This window comes from Archocentrus centrarchus, chromosome 13 (assembly GCF_007364275.1).
Source record: "Archocentrus centrarchus isolate MPI-CPG fArcCen1 chromosome 13, fArcCen1, whole genome shotgun sequence".
Classification (NCBI taxonomy): domain Eukaryota; kingdom Metazoa; phylum Chordata; class Actinopteri; order Cichliformes; family Cichlidae; genus Archocentrus; species Archocentrus centrarchus.
Genome location: NC_044358.1, coordinates 29000103 through 29026632, shown reverse-complemented (window position 1 = coordinate 29026632; position 26530 = coordinate 29000103). Strand labels below are relative to the sequence as shown.

Sequence of the window (26530 nt, the reverse complement as noted above, 5' to 3'; positions counted from 1 at the left end):
TTGTGTCACCCCATCCTGTTATTCCCTCATCAGCCTTAAGTGTATAAATAGTCCCTTCTCTCTTTCTTTGTCAGATTTTCTGTTTATATTCCTGCTGCACTGTTCATGGTCCCTCTTGTGCCATCAACTTTACTTTTCCAACTTTCCTGGTTGCTTGAATTATTTAGATTTCTGTTTCTTAAGAGAAGCCATATTGCTATGCACTATGGCTTTAGATCTGAAAATACTCTATAGAAATAGTTAAATTTGAACAATATATTTGAAGACTGAAAATTTTAATGGTTTAAATAACAAAAATTACATTTTTTTTTTACTTTTACACTTTCAATTAAATTACAATCATTAGTTGAAAGACATCTAATAGAGCCATTTTCACTTGTGGGGTCCATCAGAGATAAATTCTAGGACCACTCCATCTCATTGTGACTTAGCTGCAACAGTACCCTCACTTTTTGAAGCACTTTTGGCCAATGATAGTTTTTCCTCTCACATTTCATTTTTTTTTGTACTGTATTTAGAAATCTGTGATTTAGCATTTCAAATTTAACCAATAATAATAATTTTTTGTTTATATTTATAAGGTAATACTGTAAAACTCCCAGCTCTCCATTTCACAAAAGTAAATTATCAAGCTCTCATCCAGAGGTTTTCAAGTCCTCAACCTTGGTCCTCAACCTTGGTTACCCCCTCATGACCACAGATCCATAGGGAAAATGTATTGTGTATTCCCCACCTGGTTGGAAAGTGGTTGCTGGATTGGCTACAAAGAGCTATGGGGTACTGTACTGAAAAGCACGTTGTTACTGTGGTTTTGTTTCACTACCATCGGTGGTTAGTTAGTGTTTGCAGACAACTAGGCTTCTTCCATGCAAACTATGGATGACTACAGCAATCTCAATGAGACTAAAGCAATCACAATGAGGTTTTTAGCACATATAGAGCTTACTTGCAAATGATCTCCTCTTCAAGTTCATGATTTCCCCAGCCAGGTGTCTGACTGTCACTTTGTGAAATATTGGTTGGGGAGTATGCATTTTTCAGTAGCAAGTAGAGGTTGCCAAGTGGTTGTTGACCAATCTCTAGGTCTGTATGGAATATGGAAAATAATTATTTTTTTGCAAATCACAGCCTATAGCAGTGGGAGCGGAGAGGTACATAAACAGTTAATAAATTTCATAGATTGAGACATCATATTCCAAAAATAATATATATATATATATATATATATATATATATATATATATATATATATATAATTTATTTTTTTATTTTTTTTCCCATATTTGGCAGTATTTTTAACCATTCAACTGTGGTGGCTGTATGTGTCTAAAATCTTTAGATACATGGGAATTCATAGCAAGCTATCATTTGTGAAAATGTATGGTATAACAGGAAATTTTCATCACACAAAGAATGTATTTATTCATTTAAAACAAATGCACATATCAACTGCATGTGACACATTTCCGTCTCATCGCGCTGAATTTGTGTCTGTGGTCACATATTTGTTCATCTGTTCATCTGTGCACATCATCTTCATTTGTCATCTTAAAGAGGCATCATGCATCATACAATAAACGCTTAAAAATAAACATGCAATGTGTGTACGTATTGTCATCTGTGATTCATACTATCATTTTTTTCTTTCTGAGTAACCAAAGACACCCTTATAGCACAATACAGCTGCATCTCAATAGACACTGCATAATCCTCCACACATCCCACTTACTGTTCTCCTTCTGTTTTCTCTGTATTCTTTCTCCTTTATTTCTACTCCTATTTCACTCCTGTCCATCGCCTTCACATCTTCTCTTATCCATTCCTCCTCTCCTTTTTTAATGTTTTTTCTCCTTTCTGCTCCACAAAATCTTATTTATTTTGCTTCTTATCATGCTCAGCTACTCTTTCTCATTTCACTTTTCTACCTAACAGTTCAGTTCAAGAAGCCATATAGGCATGATAAGATCATGATTCAAGCATTCGTATATCTTGGAAGACCTCATGTTAGCCTGTACTGGACAAGCATGTACATGCATATTTTGAATTATCTCGCCGAAGCCCCATTTCCTCCTGGTTTTATCTCTCACTTGTATGATGAGTGAACCTTTCCTCCTCATAGTTTCACATTATCCTCACTCTGGTAAATCTGAACCTTTCTCATTGTTAGGACATGCTCTTGTCAGAATTTGGTCTTATGTAGCCACAGATCACATAGGACAGTGGCACACACAAACACACATACCCACACACACACACACACACTCCCTGCTGACAGCATGCTGGGTTTTTGTGTATAAACATCATGTATTTCCCTTTTCTAGTGAGTTGGACAGCTGTTTTTTTTTTAGATATGTAAGTTTAAGAGTATTTGACAAATACAATAAAGTATGCATGACTCGTGTTACAAAACCAGTGCCACACATCTACCAGTTGTGACGTGCTTAAACTGAAGTCATAGCACGGTCCATCAGCCTTGATAGTTTGGAACTCATTTGGCAATTCCTGAAGATTTCCTGTCTTACTCCCATCTTGTTACATCTTGTTTTAATCTCTTGGCATCACATTTGAATCGGTAAGAGTCATCCGGGCTTAACTCTGACGTGCAAACTCTGACCCCAACTCTACCCCTACATTTAACTCCATCCATCCATCCATCCATCCATCCTCTTATGCTTATTCAATTATCCAAATAGTCTCACAATGCTGAAGTTAATACCTGGTTGCCAGTCTGTCTCAGGGCCCCCTATGCAATTACAATATGTGATTTTTGTTTTTTACTAAATTGTTCTCTCATGTCTTGGCAATCAGGGAACAAAGAAAATTATCATTCTGACACATATCAAAAACTATTCACATTTCTCCAAAATATAGGGTTACAACCAAATAATGATTTAGACCTCAGAGGGTGTATATTATGAGCGGGAATAGTTTAACACATATCTAAACTCATCATTATGATGCATTTTAAAATAATTCTGTTCCGCGGAGTTTTCACTATATTGCGGGATTTTGCGGTATATAGGTATTTCTGTAACACATAAATATGTTCATCACTCGGACGAAGAGATCAGTTACGCCAGTAGTGGAAATAGAAGTTACGGACGAGGGGGAAGATACCGCACCACCTCCATCGCCATTAGTACTGTACAGCTACATAATTCATCATCGTCATCATTCAAGTTGTAGTAAGAGAGTGGGAAAGGTTTATATGAGTGTGGGAAGGGTTTATAAAGCCATAAAATATATATAAATAATAAAATAAATATAACGCCACTACTTCGCAGATTTTCACCTATTGCAGGGGGTCTCTGGAACATAACCCCCGCGATAGGTGAGGGATCACTGTATTTGCAATTTGAAAAGTCCTTTATTCATTAGATCCCTAACAATTGCTCCCAGTTTGTCAAAGCCTTCCCTGTGGACATAGATGGTTATTATTATTATTATTTTACCAGGAAGTTCCACTGAGATCACAATCTCTTTTATAAGGGAGACCTGGCCAAGACAGCAGCCATACAAACTCAAAACATCTCAAAAATACTACAACATAAAATATAAATCACAACAAATACCCAATATAAAATACCCATAACATAAAACATTGAAACATTAAGTGGCTTTTCAAAAAAAAAAAATATCCACAAGTCTCCTTCACTGCAGTTGTTATGCTTTTAAATTCACCAATAGATAGGGGCATGGTTAAATTTAGATCTCTCTGTAAATTATTCCATGTCCAAGGTGTATAGTAAGAGAAAAGTGGTGAAGAGGCAGTTAAATTTTTACCTTTCTTTGCGTATGTAGACAATAAATTAAGAGGAATTAATGAATATTTGCATTTTTGGGAAACATGTCTGTGTAGGTTCTCAGTCATCCAAGTCATATTAGTCTTGGGAGCTTGAAAAAAGGTGACTGGACTTCTCTAACTTTCTTGAAGAGGTTTCACTTCTGACCCCCCTTTATTTAAACTCCAGTGGTTGTGTAGGTGGTTGTGACTCACTGTTGTGACTCACTATTGTTCATGTGCATAATCACATGCACCAAAGTGTGAAAGAAGGTGTGGATCACCACAATCAGTGGTTTTGGGTGAAACCAACTTGGGATGTCGCCCCATTCTATCAAGTGACCTATTTAGGTCACCTAAAGAAAGGTGTGAATGGGGGTTTAGGTGCCTGGAGAAGGAACTCATTAGTGCATTGTAAATAGGGGAAAGTTGGTGATGTAGTCCAACTCTTCTTTTCAGTGGACATAGATGGCTTCTTTAATTCCTCTTTCAAACCATCTGTCTTCCCAGTGAATATAGGCATCCTTGAAAGAGTGCCCTTATCCTTTAGGTGCTGATGTACAGCTGAGTCTTGTCCTGTTGAGGTGGCACTTCTATGTTGTGCCAAGCATTTGTGAAGAGGCTGTTTGGTTTTTCCAATGTAAAGGTCCGAGCATGCTTCCCTGCACTGGACAGTATACACTATGCTGCTTATCTTGTGTTCGGGAGTTTTGTTCTTGGGATGGACCAGTTTTTGCCTTAGAGTGTGACTTGGTTTGAAGTATACTGGGACGTCATGCTTAGAGAAAATTCTTCTGAGTTTTTCTGACAAGCCTGACACATAAGGGATGACAATGTTGTTCCGCTTGCCATTCTCATTCTCTCTAGTTGGTGTCTGACCTTCTTTCCTGTGTATCTTTGCTGATTTGATGAGATACATGTTTTTAGGGCTTTCTTTACATGTGTGTTTTCCTTTTGTCTCCCTTATGCCTAAGAGGGAACATTTTCTACTCGGTGTCGCAGAGTCCTGATCACCCCAAGTTCATGTTCCAGTGGGTTTTGGGAGTCAAAGTGTAGGTACTGGTCTGTGTGTACGATTTGATTGAAGTGACTCATACTTTCTTTAACACCTTGGCACATGTGATTATGCACATGAACAATAGTGAGTCACAACCACTTCCAGGAGACAATCCCCATTGGGGTTTAAATACCAGGATCTCTCCACCTTCTGGTTTGAGAACTGAAGAAGCTTTTCTGATATTCAGATATGATATTTTAGCTAAATATATCATATTTTTTTTAAATCAACATTATATATATATATATATATATATATATATATATATATATATATATATATATATATATATATATATATATATATATATATATATATATATATATATATATATATATGCTAATGCTAGAAGCTGTCACCTTAGTAATGTATAAAGACTGACAGAAAGCTGGTTAGTGTGGCTGCTTCCTTGTTTGTGTTCATCATTTTCCAAGATATTGTGTTATAATCACTGAGCTGGCTGGGAGATTGTTACTTTTAACAGAACCACACTAGTGTTATGCTAAGCGACGCTAACCAGCTGCTGGATACACCATTAAAATGAACAAATATGCTTGACTGAACTTCATTGCTTGACAAGAAATAAAGTTGTTTTTCATATTGCAAGTGTTGCTGGAACTTTAACCTCTGTGAATGAATGCTGTGAATGAAACGTCAGTGAACTGAAACAACATTACAAAGAAGAGTGGGCTGACACATGACTGTATATTTATAATACGGCAAGATGAACATAATTAATTCAGATAATAGGATCTTTGCTAGCTATGTTGACCTCTGCCCTTGACCTTAGATATAAAGGAATGCATAATTTTCATTTGCAGGAAAGAGCAATAAACAGTGTAAGGGAGGAGGTGACAAACTGATTCAGTCATTCATCATCATTAATGTGTGCACAGAATCTAGCAAGCTTCATTCACTTTTATGATTTAGTGAAAGAAAGGTTAATAAAGCCCGGATTTATTAGTGAGGATAATGTTTTGTTTTTTTTCCTGCTGAAAGATCTTGTTGTAAAAGGGATAAATGTTACATTTACATAGCTTGATGTACCAATCTGAAGTCACTGAACTTGTTAAGGATTGCATCCACTCCTGTCACATAAGAAAAAACTATGCCATAAATCAGTTTGACATGTCAGTTAAAGCGTTAAATAAATCTGTTATCAATCATGTTGCATTATGCAACAACACAAAGACCAGCCAATGCAATTTTGAACAGATACTCTTCAATCTGGAGAGGTCATTACAAAAATCAGTCACTATGCGTTTAATAACAATGTGCTAATTGCTAATTATTATGATCAGAGCTGGATTTGCTACTGTGCAACATCTGGCTCTTCAAAAAAGTTGGAATGGCCTGAATGTGATTTATGTCATTGCAACTATTACAGTGGCATGATTCAATTTACCTAGTTCATCACACACTTACAAATGAAGTTGCCACACTCATGATCCATTCAAAGATTTTATGCGAATGTGCAAAATACAAAGAACTTCAACCAAAGACTCTAAAGGCTAGTTGTAAGACAAAAGAACAGGAACGCTCACTTGTTTCATATGAAGTGCATTCGTTTTAATATAATTCTTAGTATTTTTGTCTTATTCTCTGCCTCTCTGTCTCTCTGTGTGGACAATCATCAGCATCTACAGTCAGAGGAGATGCTTATTGGTGTAAACAATTTCTGATATCTGACAGCTTCTGCAATCACACTCATACTGGCCATGCCTTCCTGAGTTCACATAGAGGCACACAGACAATTGCTACAGTCATAGGTGTATAAAAACTGATAACTGTGATTGAAGTGCCCTTAACAGCCACTTTGGTTCTTGTGTTTTTGTGCCAGACTAAGAACACTGACTGATTGATTCACTGCTGTTTCCATTACTGAATGAACAATGAAGGTGTCTGTGTCACTGTGATTGAAATGCAAATTAAAGCTGGAGACGCCATCATTACTGGTTGTCCCTGCAACATCTCATAACCGTCACTTACCGGAAGAAAATAGCATCTTTATTGTGCTGCCCAGTCAAAACACAGAAGAAAATACTAAGTTTCCTGTTACGTTTTACATCCCTTAATGTTAAATTTACTGTTACGTAGTTGCTATTAGCACAACAGGATGCTTTCAAAGAGTCTCATGAATTTTGTAAACAAACTTCTTTATTTGCAAATTATAGGTACTTGACTCTAATATTTGCAAAATTATTTTTCATTTTACTGAATCAGGAAAATGAAAAATAATTCAGTTTCGGATATGACTAAAGCAGACTTTCAGTAGTGATTGTAGGACACCCTGCCAGAGCCCAGAGTAATTGTGATAAACACAAGACTTCTTAATGTGAGATGTTCTCCATACCTTTAAAAAAGGGTCAACATTTTCCCAACCTCCCTGATTTATATTGCCCCACTGAAGTGCACCACCACAACATAACCAAATGTAAATGAATAAAATATTGTTCAATGTGGAAAGCACCATAATGGTGACAAGAACACCTTCCTAAATAACCTTAGAAGCACAGACACGGTCCAGATAACAACTAAACCTCACAACCCCCCGACTTAACAAGGAAAAGAAGATGTGTTTTTCTTTCTTGAAACAGCATCTTTAATGTAATTCTGAATGTGCAATCAACTTCACCTTGAAACAAAGAGTTTATCAGAATTAAAACAAATAATGATCCTTGTTGTTTCTCCTCTTTGGCCCTAATTTTGTCTGTGCCCTTCTGTCCTTTACTGTAATAGAGAGCCTTTTTTTATATAAAGAAACACATAAGCACCAGGGGAGGCATGGTGGCAGGGTGGTTAGCACTGTTGTCTCACAGCAAGAAGGTCCTGGGTTTGAATCCACCAGCTTTCTGTGTGAAGTTTGCATGTTCTAACTGTCCTCACCAAGTACTCCGGCTTAACTCCCTCAGACACACTCACCCATTCACATCAATGGATGAGTGTGTCCAAACCTTTGATTGGTACTGTAGCTTCACCACCATTCTTTTTAATGCAACTTTGAGTTTCTTTGTGTGACAACAGCTAGATGCTGTCCACCTACTTAGATATTGTGATCAAGATAATGACACATCCATGATGGCTTAGCACCTGGTTTAGACACATGCTAGTAGTCAGCAACCATCTTTTCTGATACAGTGGTACTCTTTAAATTACCATCTCTATCTAAATGCAGTTCCAAATTCACCACTGCAAGAAGAAGGCTTAATCGGACAAGTCTCTGTGTGGTCATTTAATATTTTATGCTTATTAATTTTTTATCAGCACTATATTTCTCCACAATCAAGCCAATTTCTCTGCATATTATTAGTATTATGATATCAAGCCATATTTCCCGCATTGAACTAATTTCCCTATAAACAGCACTACAAAAACAATTAATCAGAAGATTGTGCTCTACACAGAACTGCTGCTAAAGAAAATTATTCTTTGTTAGCAGCAAAGGTAAATGCCCTTAAATTATGAGAGTGAATAATTCTGTTTGTATTTCATGGCAATTACACCATGGCCTTAAATTGCCTGTTTTTGTGTAAACACAGTAATTGCATCAGTTAAATTGAGTCTAGGTGATAAAATGCTCTTTGTAAAATAATGAATCCCTTACAAGCAACTTATTAAAACAGGGTTTCCATCTGTGGCCAATAGAGAACACTAAAACTGCTATTTGATTAAAATTCATTTGATGCCGTATGGGTGCCAATGTCACTGCATGGCAAGGGAAATTCAAATTATATGGGTAGAGATATATTTTCATCTGGAATAGCTGAGGTCCATGACCATTCTAATCACTGCTGCCTTTCATTTACTGCCAGTTAAAGTAAAACAGGCACTCCTTTTGTAATGTTCTGTCAAATGAAGATCAGCAGCTCAATTTCTAAGACAACAAAAGAACATGGTTTTGATTACCTCTAATAAGACGATAACTTCAGTTTGCAAGTGAAGATTTCTTTTTAGTCTGAGCACTGAATGGGTTCTGCAGCATCAGACATCAGCCTCTGTACTGACTAAGCAGATATTGCTGACCCCCTCTTGTACAGGCAAAGTCCATCCCTGGGGTTGTGCTGTTCACTCATAACTATATCCTCTTCCAGCATATTATATTCTCCACCAGTATTCAATCACTGCCTCAGGCAGGAAAGAAAAAAAAAGTGATCTGATGGACAGAGAGAGAGGGGTGTATGAGCTAAAGAGGGACTCAGATGGTATGAGATCAAAAAACAAACAGGATGGGGAGGCATTTCCTGTCGCCTGTTGTGATTTTGCCATAGGAGAGTATTAAGAAAGCAGATCGTTTAGCTAGGGTAGTTCTCTAATTGTCTAGCTGACAGCAATTAGATAGGCACTCATTAAAGAATTGCCCTCATTAAGTTACAGACTACTCACTGCAGGAGGAGAAACTGCAGTATCTAAGTGTGTCTTAAACTGAGGGGCAGGACTGTGGATGGTCAAGGTGACTGCTGGTGGCCTACCATATGTCACACTAATTAATGGGCCTGGGTCTTTGGGCTCAAGAACTTCTCATTTGGCTCCTACTTTGCTAAGTTAATGGGCTAATTAGAGGATTACTCACCTGTTTAAGGGGGCAAAGAGAGATGCGAGGGAGGTTGGTAAATGTCCACCAGGTCCTCACCTGTCCCATCCAGTGGAAAGCAGAAGACACAGGGGCCAGAGCTGTAGAATACACAGACTAGACCGAAACCAGTCCTTGGTAATCTGGTACAGTTTAATCAGCATCACTGATCACTGTACAGTTCTAGTTAAGGTCCTGCTGGGTCCAGGTTTATCAGTTCTGCCTGAGTCAGACTCATTCAGTTCAAGTTTTATTATGTACTTTGTGCTTTCCAAGGATACAATTCTTATTAAGAAATATCATGGTCTGGTGAGCTAATGTCCATCTCCAGTTCAGCCCAGGATCAGCTGTGCTCAGTTCAATTTAATAGAATTACTTTATTCCACGGGGATAAACAGTGGTGAGCCACTTTGAGCCAAGAAAGCAGCATATGTTCATGCCCAAAACAGACCCATCCAGAAGCTTTTTTAATTATTATTATTTTTTACCTGTTTGTGCAGTCTATCATATTGTACTTCCAGGCTGAGTGTGATTATCTATGCATTCAACTTGCTTGCTTCCTGCATTGCATTTATCTGTCCATGCATGTTGATGTTGCTCCACATGTTGAAGTTAATTATTTTTTTGTGTCCATTATGTTGAGACATATCCATATGCCTTTTTATGTCTCCACTTCAACACTGGTGCAGCTGTTATAAAGTAAAATAATGCTCTTCCATGGAAATTGACTGGTATGTCACACTGACAGCCAGATCCTGCAGCAGCTGGCTAATCAACAGCCAAGCAGACACCAGGCCTTGACACAGTTGTCCAATCCAGAAATGAGAACCGGGATAAGCACTTGAATGTAAACCAGAAAGTACAGGTCTATACCCCCGTGATATTCATGGAGACAAATTAATGGGTACAGTAAACAGGAGATACAGGAACATGAGCTATAGGGCCTTTTTTCTTCAGAGGTTTCACCAGCTTCTCCCCACTGGCAGCATCCAGTCTTCACACAACAGCATCAGGGATCTATAAAAAAAAAAAAAAAATAGGAGATTGAAAACAATATTTGAAATTAGAAGAGTAAATATATAGTACAAAGACAGAAGAAAAAGTGAATCACTTTAAGAGAAACAGTAGATATCAGAAGTATTATCTTGGTTCTAAGAATGATTATTTAGAAGAAGGAGCATAACAAAATCACCAATATGGAGATCTGAGTTTGAATTATAAAAAAAGCCAAGGTTATGAATGAAAACAATACATCCTAGGGTAACACACAAATTACTTTTATAGGCAGTGAAGGTTCAAATGTTATGTTGTTGCCGCCTTTATGGTAAAACCACTCATGGCTTAGAGCCAGACATTTGAAAAGGACAAGGCCACAAATCATGTTTGGATTAGTTTAGTATTTCTAAAGGTTAAAGGATCCAGTGTCTTCATATTAAAGTGACCCTTAAGAATGAACTACACTTGGACACTTTTTTCATACACATGTATGAAAAAAGTGTCCAAGTGTAGTTTGTGTTCTTTTGTGTTTTAAGGTGCTGCTGCTGTTTGTTGAGAGATACGATAAATGCCCACATAAGAAGGTTTGCTGACAAGAAAAGGCAAAGATGAGCAATAGCCGGGAGAGTGATGAGATTGTACTTGTTGTGGCAGTGTGTTGCTGCAGGTGTTATTTGTAATGTGTCTGTTTGTCGGGAGAGCATTTCTTAACTGTATCTGTCAGCAAGAATATTTTATAACTGCGTTTATGTACAGCCAGTGCTTATTGTGTCGGTTTAATAATGAAGAACAGTTTTCTTAATGCTTTAGACTGTATTCATCCATCACAACCACTGCATATCTCCACGGCCTTCTCCTCCATCATTCTGCACTCCACTCACCTCTTCTCCTCCATCACTCTTTGAGGGGAAAAGGTAGTATATGATGATCATAAAACAGTATGAGGGGTGAAACACAACTAGACAGACAAAGGTGCTATAAATTTAAAATGGAAAGGAAAAGGAGACATATTAATGGATAGAAGCATTTTCAGCAAAACAGCAGCCAGCAGAAATGAGATGAAAGGAATGTTGGGAAAATGGAGGAAAAGTGCATAAAATGAGAAAGACTACTTTTTTTTCTGAAAATCTCTCTATAGTCATACAGTACTAAAAGTCACCCCTCGTTTCTTTATATTTTGCTTCCAAGGAGCCAGACTTTCTTGTAATCTTTTTAAAGTGGTCTTGAGCAATAGTTCTCCAGGCTTTCTGAAGAACTTCCAAATTTTTCCTATGAATATTGGAAGCTCTTGCACTCATTTTCAGTCCAGTGCTTGCACCTGACCTATGAATCATTCAAGCATAAAAAAGGCACCCGACTCAAGGGATGAACCAGTGTTGTGTCTACACATAACAGAAAACCTAGCAAAGAAACAATTATAAATTGTATCTTTAGGCAATTTATTAAAACCTTGTTGCAAAAGCACATGATTTGTTCCCATTTATTTAGTTGAATCTATAAAAAATACCAAAGATAACAAAGTTGGACATAAAATAGTATTTTTGCACCACCAAGACGATTCCCAAAATTCTATTAGCTGAAAATCTTGGCATGGTTAAAAATAAACTGGTAGGCCTAATAATCTGCTGCAGATGAACAGTATCTGGAAGTTGTGATCTTAGAAATAAGAAAAAAATCCAGTAAAAATCTGACACAGGAGCTTAGAGATGCATTTAGCCCCTTCAGGCACTCTGATGGGTTAGCGCTGTATTTCTGCCAGTGGTGTTGAGAATCTTATCAAAATTGATGGAATTATGGATGTAGCAAAGTACCATAAGATTTTGATCCACCATGCAATACCATTTGGAAAGCATTTGATTGGCCATGGCTTTTTCAGCATGACAATGATCCCAAACACACTGCTAATGCAGTAAAAGGATACCTGAATAGAAAAAAAACCCCACAATGATACACCATCAGTGGTTTTGCCTTTATAAAGCCCGGACCTCAACATTAATGAAGCAGAGACTGGAACAAAAGTTGGCCAACATCCAAAGAAGAGCTTTGAATGTCTTTCAAGAAGCCTGGAGGACTGTTCCTGAAGACTACTTAAAGAAATTACAAGAAAGCTGCCTAAAGGAGTTCAGGCTGTGTTGAAGAATAAAGGTGGTCACACCAAGTATTGATTTTCAAGCTCATTAGAGTTGTACAAACTCTGTTTTTGCCTTATAAACTGTATTTTAGTGTATGTTTGTAGATGTTTCAATGAATCACTGTAGTGAATTCCAAATTTCTTAGCAAAATAAAAAAAAGAACTGAAGGGTGACTCAAGACTTTTGCACAGTCCTATCACTGTCAATAGTTAATCAGTTGTAACTAATAATATCTCAGAAATGCTGAAATGAAAACCCTAAAAATGTTGGTATCATTTTCCTGAAGTGCATTTTCAAGCAATAAAATTGCCAGTTTGGCCAGTAGCCAGAAATGTAAAGCATATCCAATTTACTTCCAAACAGATCTTCAAAAAGCAGCAACATTTAACACAGTAAATGAGAAAAATCTGCCATGCTTACTTTAAAAATGACAAACAATTAAGTAAATCACTTTTTAAATTAAATGCACCCCAACTGTTATCAATCAACTAAGTGACTAATTGTTGCAGCTCTTTTTCTGTGCTGCAAACACTGCATCACTGTATTATAGCAGAGGGAGGAGTTTCAAGGATACATCTCTTAAACATCAGTACACAAAACCACTAAATAAAGAAACAAAGTAGATTTTGGTTGCTGGTATTTATGTGCATTTGCCTTACCAAAAAACAAGATACAGTTAATAAAGGGTCAGATTGCAGCATGCTGCAAAGAAGTGAGGTTGCAGTAGGGAAAGGCAAGTTAGGAGCAGTGAGACAGGTGAGAGAAAGGAAGAAACTGCAGGAAGGCCACAGGAGAAAAAAATTAATCCAGGGAGCGCTAAAATTTAAAGTGGCAGTCATTACTCTGTGTGTTGTAGTGGTGTAATCTCTTTGTGAGGCCAAGAGACCTTCAGATGTTAAAGTCCCTCCATTCCACACTACGAGGCCGCCGATCCTCTGCTGCTGGAGGCGTCCAAGAGTCAGACAGAGAGAGGGGGGAGAGAAATGAAGAATGAAACAGAGTCAAAAACAGCAAATGAGTGAAAAGACATGGTTAGAAAAAAAGGAAACAGAGGAAAAACATTGACATAGATATAGCTAAAGAGGAACAAAAAAGAAAAAAAGAAATCATCTATTGGCGGAGAGAGAACAAGCAATAATGTCAGGACAGTCGGAAAAAGCGAGTAAAGAAGACGAGAGAAAAGCATGTGGGAGCACTTGTGAACAGCGGGAGGGGAAAAGGCCTGGCCGATTCCAAGAGATGTATTCAGAGAGACAGACGGCAGTGAAGAATGAGGCCCGGCATATGGGATGACAGTGAAAGGAGTGATGATAGATTAAAATACACAGAGGACAGACAGGCTACAGGGTCATGGATGGGCCACAGGGAGAACACACACTTGCACTTCACACAGACTTGCACATCCTTGTGCTGTGCTTAAGTATTTTTCCATCCTGACTAACCTTGTGGGAACATATGTACTGGCTCAAGGCAGATAAACCTTGTACATAACAACACACAAATGCATGCACAGACCTGCAGGGATTTGATGACTGACCCTGAGCTTTCAAACACACATTTTGCTTTTTCACAAGTTTTTTTGTTTTTCATTTCTTGTGAGGACATTGTATAGCACATTTGTTACCTGAAGGCTTACCCTAAAATTAACCTAAATATAAGTCTTAACCCCATAAAATAAACTATAAACCTCATGGGGACATATTTTTTTCCCCCCAACAATGCATGTGTGCAAAGTGATTTTTTTGTTCCAACACACACATTCAGTGTTTGTTTGGCTGTTATTGAACTAATAATACGTTGCTTGACATAATCATAATATGTTTGTGTCAAGCACATAATTACTACTAATCCAGATAGAAAATTCCCCACTTAGTATTCAGGTTAAAGAGCTGCTTCTAATCCTGAATCCACATGCAGCATCCTTGTATCATAAAGTAGAGCTAAAGCTCCAAGGTGACAATCTGAGTGTTAAAATGTTCTCCGCAGTATTTTTCTGTGATAGTTCTCAATTCTTTTAATCCTAAAGTGCCAATATTATACAAATTTATGGGCATTTTTTATTTATTTATTAGAGATTTGTATGAGAATAATGGCCCCCCACCCCACCCCACCCCACCCACCCATCCACACACACACACACACACACAGTCTCTGAGACTGTCTCTTTGTCAATCCTGAATTGAACATTTTGTCTTTGTGCCATAATTATTTCTGACTTTACTCAAATATTCAAGAAGCTCTTTTAAAAACAATATTTAGCCGTTCAAAAATGTATATGAGAACAAATGGTCTTACAGACGTAAACAAACATAAAGAAAACGAAATGTTTTTTTTTCATGTTAGGTCAAATTTTTTGACAACTGCAGGCATTTAATGGGGTTTTTCTGTGTATCTGTCAGTTACTCTGTTCCTCAGGCTCTCTGACTCACTGTGGCTCTCTGATCAGATCAATGTTGCCTTTCTCTGCAATGCAGCAACCAGTGAAACATCACAGACACAGTTACACCCTGAGAAACTCCAACAGCCTTTGTACAAACACATGAGTATTATCCCTCACGGTAGGTTTCTCTCAAAGTGTCAACGATCCCGGAATCAAAGGAAGAAAACAAAGAACACAAAAGGCCAATGGTAACTTTTTCTTCCTGGGTAAAATGTCAAAATAAAAACTATAATAATTGGTTTGTTTGCCTGTCTTCTAGTCTGGGGTGTTGTTTGGAGGCTCCTTTGACTGACACACTTCAGTTAGTTAAGGTTGAGATAAGGTTAATTAGGCCTATAGGGGGGAATGTTTGAGTTTGTGCATATGGTGTCGCAACAAAATAAAAGTCAAACAAGTTTTGTTTTGGTTATTTTATCACAGTTCCCAAAATTCTAGCCAACTCTAAGGAACACTGCCTAACTTTTCTTCTTCACAACTCCAATGTGGCCATCAACCTCTCAGCACACTTGCTGAACTATCTGTGTAAACGCGTTCAGACGGAAACGTTTCAGAAACAATCTCCATTTACACAGAAACGCAGGACGTTGAAAACACTGCAGTTCCCATTGCCAGGCCACAAGTTGGTGGCGTGGATATAGGAGCCTCAACCATAGTGCATGTGCAGTGGTCCCCGTTTTCAACAAGTATCGTTTTCACGCTTTTCTCATGTACACAGGGGGCCGAAATGCATCAAAACTTTACTGTTTTCATCTGAAAACATGTTTGTGTAAACGAGGATTAAGTACAGAATTGTGCAAAAGTCAAAAGCCACCCCTCATTTCTTTACAGTGGGGGAAATCATTACTTGATCCACGGCTGAATTTGTAAGGTTGCACAAATGAACAGCCTCTAATGTTTATGGTACTTTCATTTTAATGGAGACAGAGAATAAATCATTACATAAAAGTTATAAATTGATTTACATTGAGTGAAATAATTATTTGATCCCCTACAACCCAGCCAGAATTCTGGCTCCCATAGGCTTACTGTGTGCTCATATGGCACACAGATTGCAATCAATCAATCAATTACAGATACTCCTAATCTCAGTTCATTATGTGTATACGGCACACCTGTCCAGAGAATCAATTTCTTCTATTCCAAGAAAGACCAAAGAGCTTTCAAAGCAAGTCAGGGAAAAGACTGTAGACCTGCACAAGGTTGGAATGGGCTACAAGACCTTCAGGAAGAAGCTTGGAAAGATGACAAGGTTTGGTGAAATTACAGTAATCTAGCCAGAAAAAGATCTCAGCACGTTATTGGACGGGGTCCCCCTTGGGTGTATTGATGACTGCTTGCCGCGCTCGATAGCAAACCGGTGACATGGCTGGGCGATCAGCCGCCAGCTAGAACACTGACAATAATCATCAATTCCCTTCAGTCTGCAGCTCCATGCAAGATCTTGCCTCTTGGTGTGAGGATGATCATGAGAAGGGGGTGGACCACCCCAAAACTACACAGTAGGAGTTTGTTAATGATATGAAGGCAGTTGGGACCACATTCACCAAGAACACCATTGACAACAGACTACGCTGTAATGGACTGAAACCTTGCAGTGCCCACAAGGTCCCCCTGCTCAAGAAAGCACATGTACAGGCCCATCTGAAGTTTGCCAGTGAACATCTAAAATATTCAGAGGATGCTTGGGAGAAAGTGCTATGGTCAGATGAAACCAAAATCAACCTTAATGGCATCAACTCGAGAAATGCTGAGTATGATCCGAAGAACACCATCCCTACAAGCATGGAGATGGAAACATTAAGCTTTGGGGCTGTTTTTCTGCTAAGTAAAGCATGACTTCACTGCATTGAGGGGCCAATGGACCACTGAAGATGGGTTGTGGATGGATCTTCCTACATGACAATGACTCAAAATATACCCCCAAGGCAACAAAGGAGTGGCTGAAGAAGAAGCACATTAAGGTCACTGAGTGGCATAGCCAGTCTCTAGACCTCAGTTCTTTAGAAAGTCTGCGGAGGGAGCTGAAGGTTCGAGTTGCCAAGCGAAGCCCCAAGAAAACCAAAGGGATTTAGAAAATTTCTGTAAAAAAGAGTAGCCCCCCCCCCCCCACACACACACACACACACACACACACACACACACACACACATACACACACACACACACACACACACACACACTCCCCGACATGTGTGCAAACCTGGTGACTAACAACAAGAAACATCTTACTGCTGTGCTTGCCAATAAGGGTTTCTCCACCAAGTAATAAGTCATGTTTTGTTTGCAGATCAAAAAATTACTTTTACTCAATCAAGTTATAACTTTTATGTAATGTATTTATGTGGATTTTTGTTTGATTTTCTGTTTCTCTCCATTAAAATGAAACTCCCTTAAAAAACAGAGACTGTTCATTTCTTTGTAAGTAAGCAAACTTAAAACATCAGCAGGGGATCAACTTTCTTGTAAAGTTTTAAAGCGATCTTGAGCAATAATTCTCCAGGCTTTCTGAAGGTCTGTCTTTGAATAGTGTGTGCTATTTCACTCATTTTGAGTCTAGTCCTTGTACCTGACCATTTTCAGAGGAACACATAATTATGGAACACATAATTTGTTCCCATTTTTTTAGTTAAATCTGAAAAAAAAAAAATAAAAATGCCAGGATAACACAGTTTGACAGGCATAAAATTATATTTTTACACAACAAAGTGATTCCCAAAGAGCTATTAGCGCACTGTGCACTGTGTCCTTAAGAAATTTGAGAAAACTGGTCAAGTGGAGGACAAGAAAAGTAGTCGCTGGCCTAAAAAAACAGCAGATGAACAGTATCAGAAAGTCATGTCCTTAAGAAATATGAAAAAAGTCCAGCAAAGACACAGGAGCTGAGACTTACATCTGGCCCTTAAGTTGATCATCTACTGTTCATTGAAGAAATGGCTTCAATGGAAAAAGACATTCTTAAGAAAGGGAAAAAGAGTGAGCTTTGCCAAATTACACAAGAACTTGACTGTAAATCAGTGGCAATAGGTTTTATAGAGTGATGAAACCAAGTTTGGATTTTGACAACAATTTTGTCCTTCACGAAGCCTGAAGAACTATTCCTAAAGACTACTTACAAGAATGCTTGCCTAAAAAATTCAGGCTGTGTCAAAAAATGAAGGTGGTCATACCAAAATACCAACACTTCAGATGGTTAGAACTGTTTTTGCCTTATGTGCTGTGTTTCATCCATCCATCCATCCATTCACTTATCCTGTTCAGGGTCGCTGGGGGGCTGGAGCCTATCCCAGCTGTCATAGGGCAAGAGGCAGGGTACACCCTGAACAGGTTGCCACATTCATGCTCTCATTCACACCTATGGGCAATTTAGAGTAGCCAATTAACCTAACCCTAGTAAGTGCATGTCTTTGGAATGTGGGAAGAAACTGGAGTACCCAGAGGAAACCCATGCAAGCACAGGGAGAACATGCAAACTCCACAAAGAGAGAGGGAGAGGCCTGGGCCAAGGTGGAATTGAACCCAGGCCTTCCAGATGGTATTCTAACTGTGAGGCAGCAGTGCTAACCACTGCGTCACCGTGCTGCCCCATGCTGTATTTCATTGTATGTTATTTCCTGTTTCCAATTTTCTTAGCATAATACAGAGAAATTAGTTTTGGCTCAAGATTTTTGCACAATATTGTATGATGTCTAAAGCCAATTAATATCCAAGGTACCCTTTTTGTACTTAACACAAGAAAACACATTTGTAGTTCTTCTTTGACAATAGACTCTGATGTGAGCAACGTCTAGCACATTTGTTTCATTAATATAAGAGAGATAACCAAATTGACAAAGTTGATGAAGGTGAAAGTGCTCCCTCACTTTGCTGGCTAAGCGCCTACACTCTGCACAGATCTCTCGTTTCCTCCCTGCTATCAACATGAGGTTCAATGACACCTCATTTCAACTCATTCACAGAGGCCAATTGAATGACATATCAACCGCTGATAAAGTATTTCCACTCAGCTCTTTAAGCCCCTCATGTGAAATGGTGTCTTCATTTATTCATTCCAATGAAACCCCCATTTCCTGAGTGGATTAGTGTTAAAGGGGAAATGCACTGGAGTAGGCTTAGTACAGGGAAATTTTACTCCAAAAAAAAAAAAAAAACCACATGATTTTGTGGATTTATACTATAAGCGAACTATTTAAGGATTCAAGCAATCTTTGAGAGCATGTGCAAGTCGTTTCAAAAGTTTGGAACAAGGGCAGAGCTCTTGATTACACAAAATAGGTTTTATCTAATAGCTGGCAAAGACTGTTACATAAGAGTCATTTTCAAAGTGGAAGAAAATGGATGGATGGATCATGTATGCTAACAAAAATAGTATTATATTTGTGCTTTCACCATCATGTATTTTGCACTACTTGATTAATCCTGTCAGAGCAAATTTATATTCTTTATTAAATGATTACGAAGGCAAATTATCTCACTATCTTTCTGACTGTCAAATACTTGTTTGAAAGCAATTCTCTAATGGCATTCCAGTACACGCTGCTGTAAAAACTAAAAACAGTATTTTCAAGCTGGCACAAGAGGTTGAGCCTTGATTAGACCAAAGAGCCAAGAGATCAAGAAACAGTGAGTAGAAGCCTAAAGCTCAAGTAGTACAAATAGTTCTGAGGATTTAACCAACTTCAGTGCAGTAAATTGGCTCGTGATTATGCTCAACTTCAACCTGTCACGTACACATCTTCAGAATTTCTTTTTTGGCAACAGCACACACTTGGGTTTTGTTATTTCTATGGATCCAGCAAGCTTGTTTTGATATTTAATCATTCATCTTCTTCACACTGTCCAAGGTCATCCAGCCTCCTTTATTTTCATTTTTCTAGTTTTATTTTTCTTCTTTTAGATTGTGTATTTTAAATGTTCAATTATACATCACTATGAAGTACTGTATAAATAAAACTTACCTTTTTACTGAGTGCTTGTGCTGCTTACTGCCCTTTGCATGCCTCTTGCACCAGATAAAAAGCTTTTATTGGCTGTGCTGATGTCTTGTTTCAGAGCTAGACTCTCATTGTCTTATACAGTTTTACATCAATTAATAATAGTTGTAGCTGCATTGGTTACTATCTGCATTATGTATAGCACATTACTTCTATATTACACGTCTATTAGACTCTGATAACTCAGGAGACTTTCATGTAAACGCCTAGTGAATTTACTGTGAAACAAGTTCCTTGCATGCACATAAATATCTCTCTCTCTCTCTCTCTCTCTCTCTCTCTCTCTCTGTGTGTGTCTTTCTTCTCTCTTCCTCTTTCTCTAGAATATAGCATTTAAACTAATTTTTTCTGTCTTTAACATAGTGTAATAAATGCTTTTCACAAAGAAGAAAACACAAAAATGTGATTTATAAAAAAAGAGCCGGTCTTATATTCAATGCTATTATAGTCACATGTAACTTTATAAGTGTCTTGGATTTCTTCCAGCATGATACTGAATGTGAGTCAGTCCACACAGCCTTCCGTTTGTACTAAAGTAGCTTTTTCACTCTTTCGCACTTGGGACGCGTCACTTTTAAATGTGAGCAGGCTTTCTTGGGGTGTTTAAAGCCTAATAGTTTGTAGCACTGTAATGTGTGAAGTATTAACCTGAATAATGTGTGACTGATGCTCCCACAGGCATTATCAAATCCCTCTCTCCTCTAACACCAAACCATAAAGATTTATTTGGTTATTTTCAGCAGTCTAACTAAGCTTTCCAAGTCCAAAAACACCACTTTCTGGCAACAAGGTTGCAGCGTCATTCTTTAACTTCCTAACAACTTTAAAGGCTTTGAGTCAGCCTGTACCATTTCCCAATGTTTGGAAAAGAAGCTTGGTATTTGGAAAAAGCTGAAAATAAAAATAAATAAGCACAGAGGAGGTTTTCAGTTCAGATTAATTCTTTTTTCATTCCTTTCTTTAAAAGAAAGAATGTGCAATCATACAGAGAGTTAAGAACAATTTTAGTTGCTGCTGCAGCCCTACAGACAGAAAGTTGATGACATGTCTCACCTTCTGTCGCTCTCCTACTGTCCTTACAGTGCACTTGAATGGTACCTCTCGTATTCATTTTCTCATTCACACACTGTTCTTCTCTTCATTATTATCACACTCAATTTCACACCTTGAATGGCACATGGTCTATTTATCATCCACCAGCTTTTCCTGTTCGACTGTATTTCTTTGTTTCCCTCCCTTCCATGTGTTCCTCCACTCCTTCTGTCAACTTCTTACTTTCTCTACCTGTCTGAAATGCTTCCCCTCTGCTCTGCTGCTTGCCTGCAGTACATCTCTGCCTTTTTCCTTAGCTTTCCAATACCTGCCAGTTCTTTGGGAGAGGTGGGCTCTTTGGCAACAGATGGCGGTCGGATTTTCATTTCAATGGCGACCCTGGAGGAGAAGCGGGCCTTCGTGGGTGAGAGCAACTCCTCATTCGCTGACGAGTCAGTCCTTGTCATCATGCTCCGTCCACTGCTCTCCTCCTCAACCAATGTCACAGTGTCTCTCAGAGTGCTGCTAGGTGACATGGCCCTAGATGGTCCTAGCACCTGGTCGTCATGACTGTCAGTTATCTTAGAGGCAGAGTTAGGAAGGACTTGGACCTGATTGCCTCCTCCTCCTTGTCCATTGCTCTGCGGTCTTGGTGCAGTAGCAGTGATGGCTGATTTCCCATGGCCTGCACCCTGGTGGCTGTAAACCTTGTATCGTATCATTAAGATGATAATAAAAACAAGCACAGAAGCAACGATAATCCCTCCAATGATGATGATCATAGTACCACCCAAGAAGTGGCTGTGCAATGCCTGGCACTGGCTGAACTCTGTGTCTGTAGTAAATGAGAGACAGCCTAAAGGACGCGTTGCAGTCAGTGATGTGATGACATCCTCAAACACGGCCAGGACACAAAGATCGTAGCTACGTCCAGCAGCGAGGTCCCGCACCAAGAAGTCATTGCTGCTGGATGGAATCATTCTGTCATGACAAGAAAGAGAGAACAAAAGAAGAAAAAGAAGTGAAACAATTTAAATGCAGAATATGTTTTTTGTTTTTAACGTGAAGAGGACCACATTTAACTCATACCTCTTTTTAAATCATTTGTTTTACTTGCAAGTTTCACCTAAAGTCTCATAGTTGGTACATGTGAGGTTAAGTGGACATGCAATAATTAGCTTGAAACAAATATATCATTACATATATGTATAAAAAAAACATTCCCAATTGTAAATGAACTTTCTTGGATTTTTAAGGAGTAGCATAGCCAGCAAAGACAAGACATACAAATAGGAGATAATTTATCAGAATTTCAAGAGCGCGACTACACTTCACTCGCTCCCCCTTCCGGTTCCATGACTATATATAAGCCTTCCTGCATTATAAGCTGTTCTTTCTCATTTTCCCCCCTCCCCTTTTCTCAGTTCTCGCGCCTATTATTAGTACTTGGGGATCTGCCTGGCCTGGGAGCCACCACCAGTCCCTCCCCACACCAGATCTATCTCTATTTTATCTGCCATTTTCTTTCAAGAAACATTATCAGTCTAATTGAGGATGTGGTCGCTGCAAGTAAAATGACAGCTTTGACACAAATTACAATAAGTGGGATACATAACCTTAAATTTAAACATCTAAAAGCTGTATATACAAAAGACTGCATAGACTGAAAAAAGAACACTGCTATTTTTATTTCACCAGGTGTGACACTTCATGTACATACTTTTTGAGGTGCTTAATTGGTGGCTTTTGACTGAAATAAACACACAGAGTTAAACAACCATGTCTTATAGAAAAGATATTTCTATGAGCCAAAGGTTGTTTGGTTTGAGTGAATAAAGTGCCACAATTGTGAACTGCAAGAGAGTCATTAGAAGGCGGTTGGTACAATTTACTTAATAAATTACAAGAAACAAACAGTTGTATTTTACCTAATTGTTTGTTAGTAGAACCTATTAGGATAAAGTGTCACAATATCTTGCTGTTAAACTTTCAGTGACATTGTGCAGTGCTCTCATCAGATCAACACAGATCCAAACCTGTGTGTCCATTTACTACAACAGCGTACCAATTAAACCAGCAAGGCAGAGCCACGCATTAAAAAAAGTCCTTTCAGAAAATGATTTATGCGCCTTCCTGTTTTGCTTCCTTGTATTTTGCTGTGTTGTGTTCTAAAAGCTGCAGTGATGACACATGCACTATCATTATATATTTCTGTGCTGCCTATGGCACAACAGTCACCTCACTGGCCTGATTTCCCTGAAGGGTAGGAATTTATAAATCTGCGATTTGACTAACGCAAAGATTCATCCCTCACAGCTATAGAAATCATCATTCTCTGATTAAACACTCCTGATTCTTCTCACTGTGGACTTCTTCAGCCTTTCAAAAGACAAATACTATTGATCTATTTTTCTGTGATAGTAAACTTTCTTAGGTATATGTCACCTAGGATAGGACACTTAGGGAGACTTCAGAAGGGGAAAAAAAATCACCCTTTTGCTTTTTTTTTTAAGCTTACCCTGGTTTTGCTTCTTCTTTCCCATCATCTGTATTTTCTATGGTCTTCAATATAACTAGTCAATTGTCAAACAGCCATATATCTATGCTATGTTAAATCCATATCATATGCTTCAGTCACTTTTGCTAATGCACAGAAGATCTTTCTGCCTTTGCCCATCCCCAGCCCTTAAATGTATTTCTCACTCTGCATGGAGACAGACAGTTTTGCAGACTAGACAAACTGTAAAATGGTTGTAAGGATAAAAGGCTTTTGTGTGTGGTTATGTGTGTTTGTAAAAACCCATAGAGCAGCAGGGTATTGGCTGGCCCAGCCTCAGTGCCAAACTCATCAATGGCATTGAACTCCAACCAGGAAGTATGACTTGGGAGATAGCTCTGTCTTTCTCTTTGTGTGTGTGTGAGTGACCTTTTGTGTGGTTGTGAAAGGGTCGCTGGGCTCAGTTTTTAATATGAATCGAATCAGGGAACAGGTAATGGCATGATTTGAGATCACAGTTGGACATTAGACTGGGGGTTCATCATGAGCTCACTGGTTTCAGTTATACTGATAGTGAGGATGGCTACCTTGACTCTGGCCAGAATCTTCATCCTCAGCTTAATAGATGGATCTTTTATTGCAGGTGGCTGGACATCATCTAGTTCAGTTCCACTGCTTTCTTCTACCAGGGTTGACTCATTATTTCCATTCTGCTCATTATTGTTCCCACTGTTCTGTAGCCTCTGGATCTCCAGCTTTGATAGTCGCTGTGTTTTATTGATGCTATTCAACTGCACTACTAGGTGCTTCTTGGTCAGTGTGAATACTGGCTTTCTACTCATCGACAGTTCCCACATGCGTTGCATATAATCTCTCTCAATAGGTTGGCCGGCATAATATACCAGCACTGATGTGGAGGTTTTGTCTGCATGGCAACACCTATCATTCAGGAAAATACTGCAGCAAATACTCACGCCCTCAGTGCTGTTGTGTATGATATAAATGGCACAGAACTGTGGTGAATATAATTGGCCCCTAACAGACAGCAAAAAAACATTTTAAATTGTGAATATATTTTGTTTATACATAAGTAAACAGCACCTCTAGCCACATTATTAAACTTCAAAAACTGCAAACTGGGAGTTCTCCTGAAGCTGTTTAAACAAAATGATAGCATAACTATCTGTCTCTTTTCACATCTTTGCAGTGTGAGAAATGAAATCATAGTTTACCAGGGGAGAAATTTTAGAAAAATCTGTAGGAGAGTGGGGCTGGTGGTGTCCTTCATTGAAATCCACGAGGCACATGTGGGCTTCTAATCCAAAATCTGCAGTATGACACATTGCTTTCAATTTTAACAAGTATCTTTTTTGGTTAAACTTACACCATAGTCTAGTTGCTGTGAAAAGATGCAGTGTGTTTCTCATGATGCAAACTGAGGTGTGTAAAAGTGCCCTCAGGAGCTAAACAGTGTGACTCAAAACACATTATGTAAAAGTCGTGACTGATCAGAATTAAACTGTCATGGAGACAGAGGGAGCAAATTTCAATATTTGTCACTGTATTGCTTCCAATTATGGCTGCGAATTACGTTTCATAATACAAAGTAAATAACAACTGCTGAATGAATGGTGAAGTTAGAGAAAGCTGGTGGTGGTATTCCTTTAAAATTAAAGTGTAATGGAGGGATACAATTGCCATCACTTCAAAAAGTAAGAATCTGTTAGACAGGGGATAAGGGATGATTGTGCCAATATACTGTTAAACACCAGAGAGAGAGAGTAATAAAGACACTCCAGTGTGTAATGTGCTGTATTCTTAGCCAATCCTTGACATTTTCTGCTTTGTTGTGATTTGCTGTCATCTGGTTTCATTTCAGTGAGTTCTTTGTGATATTGATTTGATTTGTTTTATTCTGTTTCATAATGATTAGGCTGCACTGAACAAAATATGGCAGTTGTATTCAAAGGGAACTATGTGTATGACTTTATAACGCAATGGAAACACAGGGCCATAATTTTCTTATAAATTGCCACAAATAATGTTACAAATTAAGTGAATCTGCTAGAATATGGATTAAGCCATGTCCTGTAATGTCTAATTGAAGAGGACAAAGGGCAGCCAAAGCACACGGAGTAGCTGACGATAAATTACATTTAACAGAAAAAAAAATATTTTCAATTAGGTTTTATCAATACAAGAAAAACACACTGCTCAAGCTGACTTGTAGTCTATGCTATTGAGTTAAGTCTTGGAACTTTGCAGACGACTGGGCTAGTGCAGATGTGAGTTCATTATTATCACGTCCCTGAAACAATAGTCTCATGCAACAACACTGGTTAAGAATGGATCTGTGAACCGCTTCATACTATTCAAATACTCTTTGCCCATAATCATTGTTTAGAAGGGAAAATCTGGTGCAAACCACCAGGGAAATCCCCCAGCATGTTCCCCTGCCTATAAGTACTCTTTTCTTAATAGGAATTAAACCATAAAACGTCATCTGCCCTGAGGCTTTGCTAAAAGGCAGATGCACGTGAATCGGAAAGTGAGTGGGTGGGCTGAGGTGAGGCGAATTCTAGGGAGAGATGTTATTCAAACATAAAATACCACCACCATCTGTTGTGTTAAACTTGAACAAGCAGGTTTTGTTAAATAGACGTCTGTTCATCTCCAGTTTGTGTATCACATTTGTGAATTTGTCTTGTTCTTATAAAGATGCTTTCTGACTTATTATTTCACCAAGCATGACTTCAAAAACGATCACTTACAAAACAGTATTGGGGAAATGTAGGATTTAATGGCATTGGCAAGGAGTCTTGCACAAGGAGTGCTTGTTGACATAGGAGGATGAGCATGTTCCTTCAGCTTGAAGGATAATTTTCTTATTTACTACCACACAATTTTGCCACATACACAAATGGTAGAACAAACTTCAATTATATCAAAGTAAATTAACATATGGCCTTTAATTTGCACATTGGCCAGCATCTGTTTGTGTTTTGTACAGCCACTATTATACAGATGCATGAGG

At 38.4% G+C, this 26530-nt stretch overlaps 1 protein-coding gene across 1 annotated transcript in view; it reads right to left on the bottom strand.

Moving 5' to 3' along the window:
* The window catches only part of LOC115790489 (leucine-rich repeat and fibronectin type III domain-containing protein 1-like protein), a 28496-nt gene extending 5977 nt beyond the window's left edge, over positions 1 to 22519 (bottom strand). Inside the window, exons 1-3 of the mRNA XM_030744293.1 lie at positions 22446 to 22519; positions 21328 to 21980; positions 9409 to 10425 (exon numbers count right to left, since the gene is read on the bottom strand). Coding sequence (XP_030600153.1) covers positions 10418 to 10425; positions 21328 to 21980; positions 22446 to 22519 — 735 coding nt within the window. The 3' untranslated portion in view covers positions 9409 to 10417. The remainder of the gene's footprint in view (positions 1 to 9408; positions 10426 to 21327; positions 21981 to 22445) is intronic.
* Positions 22520 to 26530: the final 4011 nt, after the last annotated feature.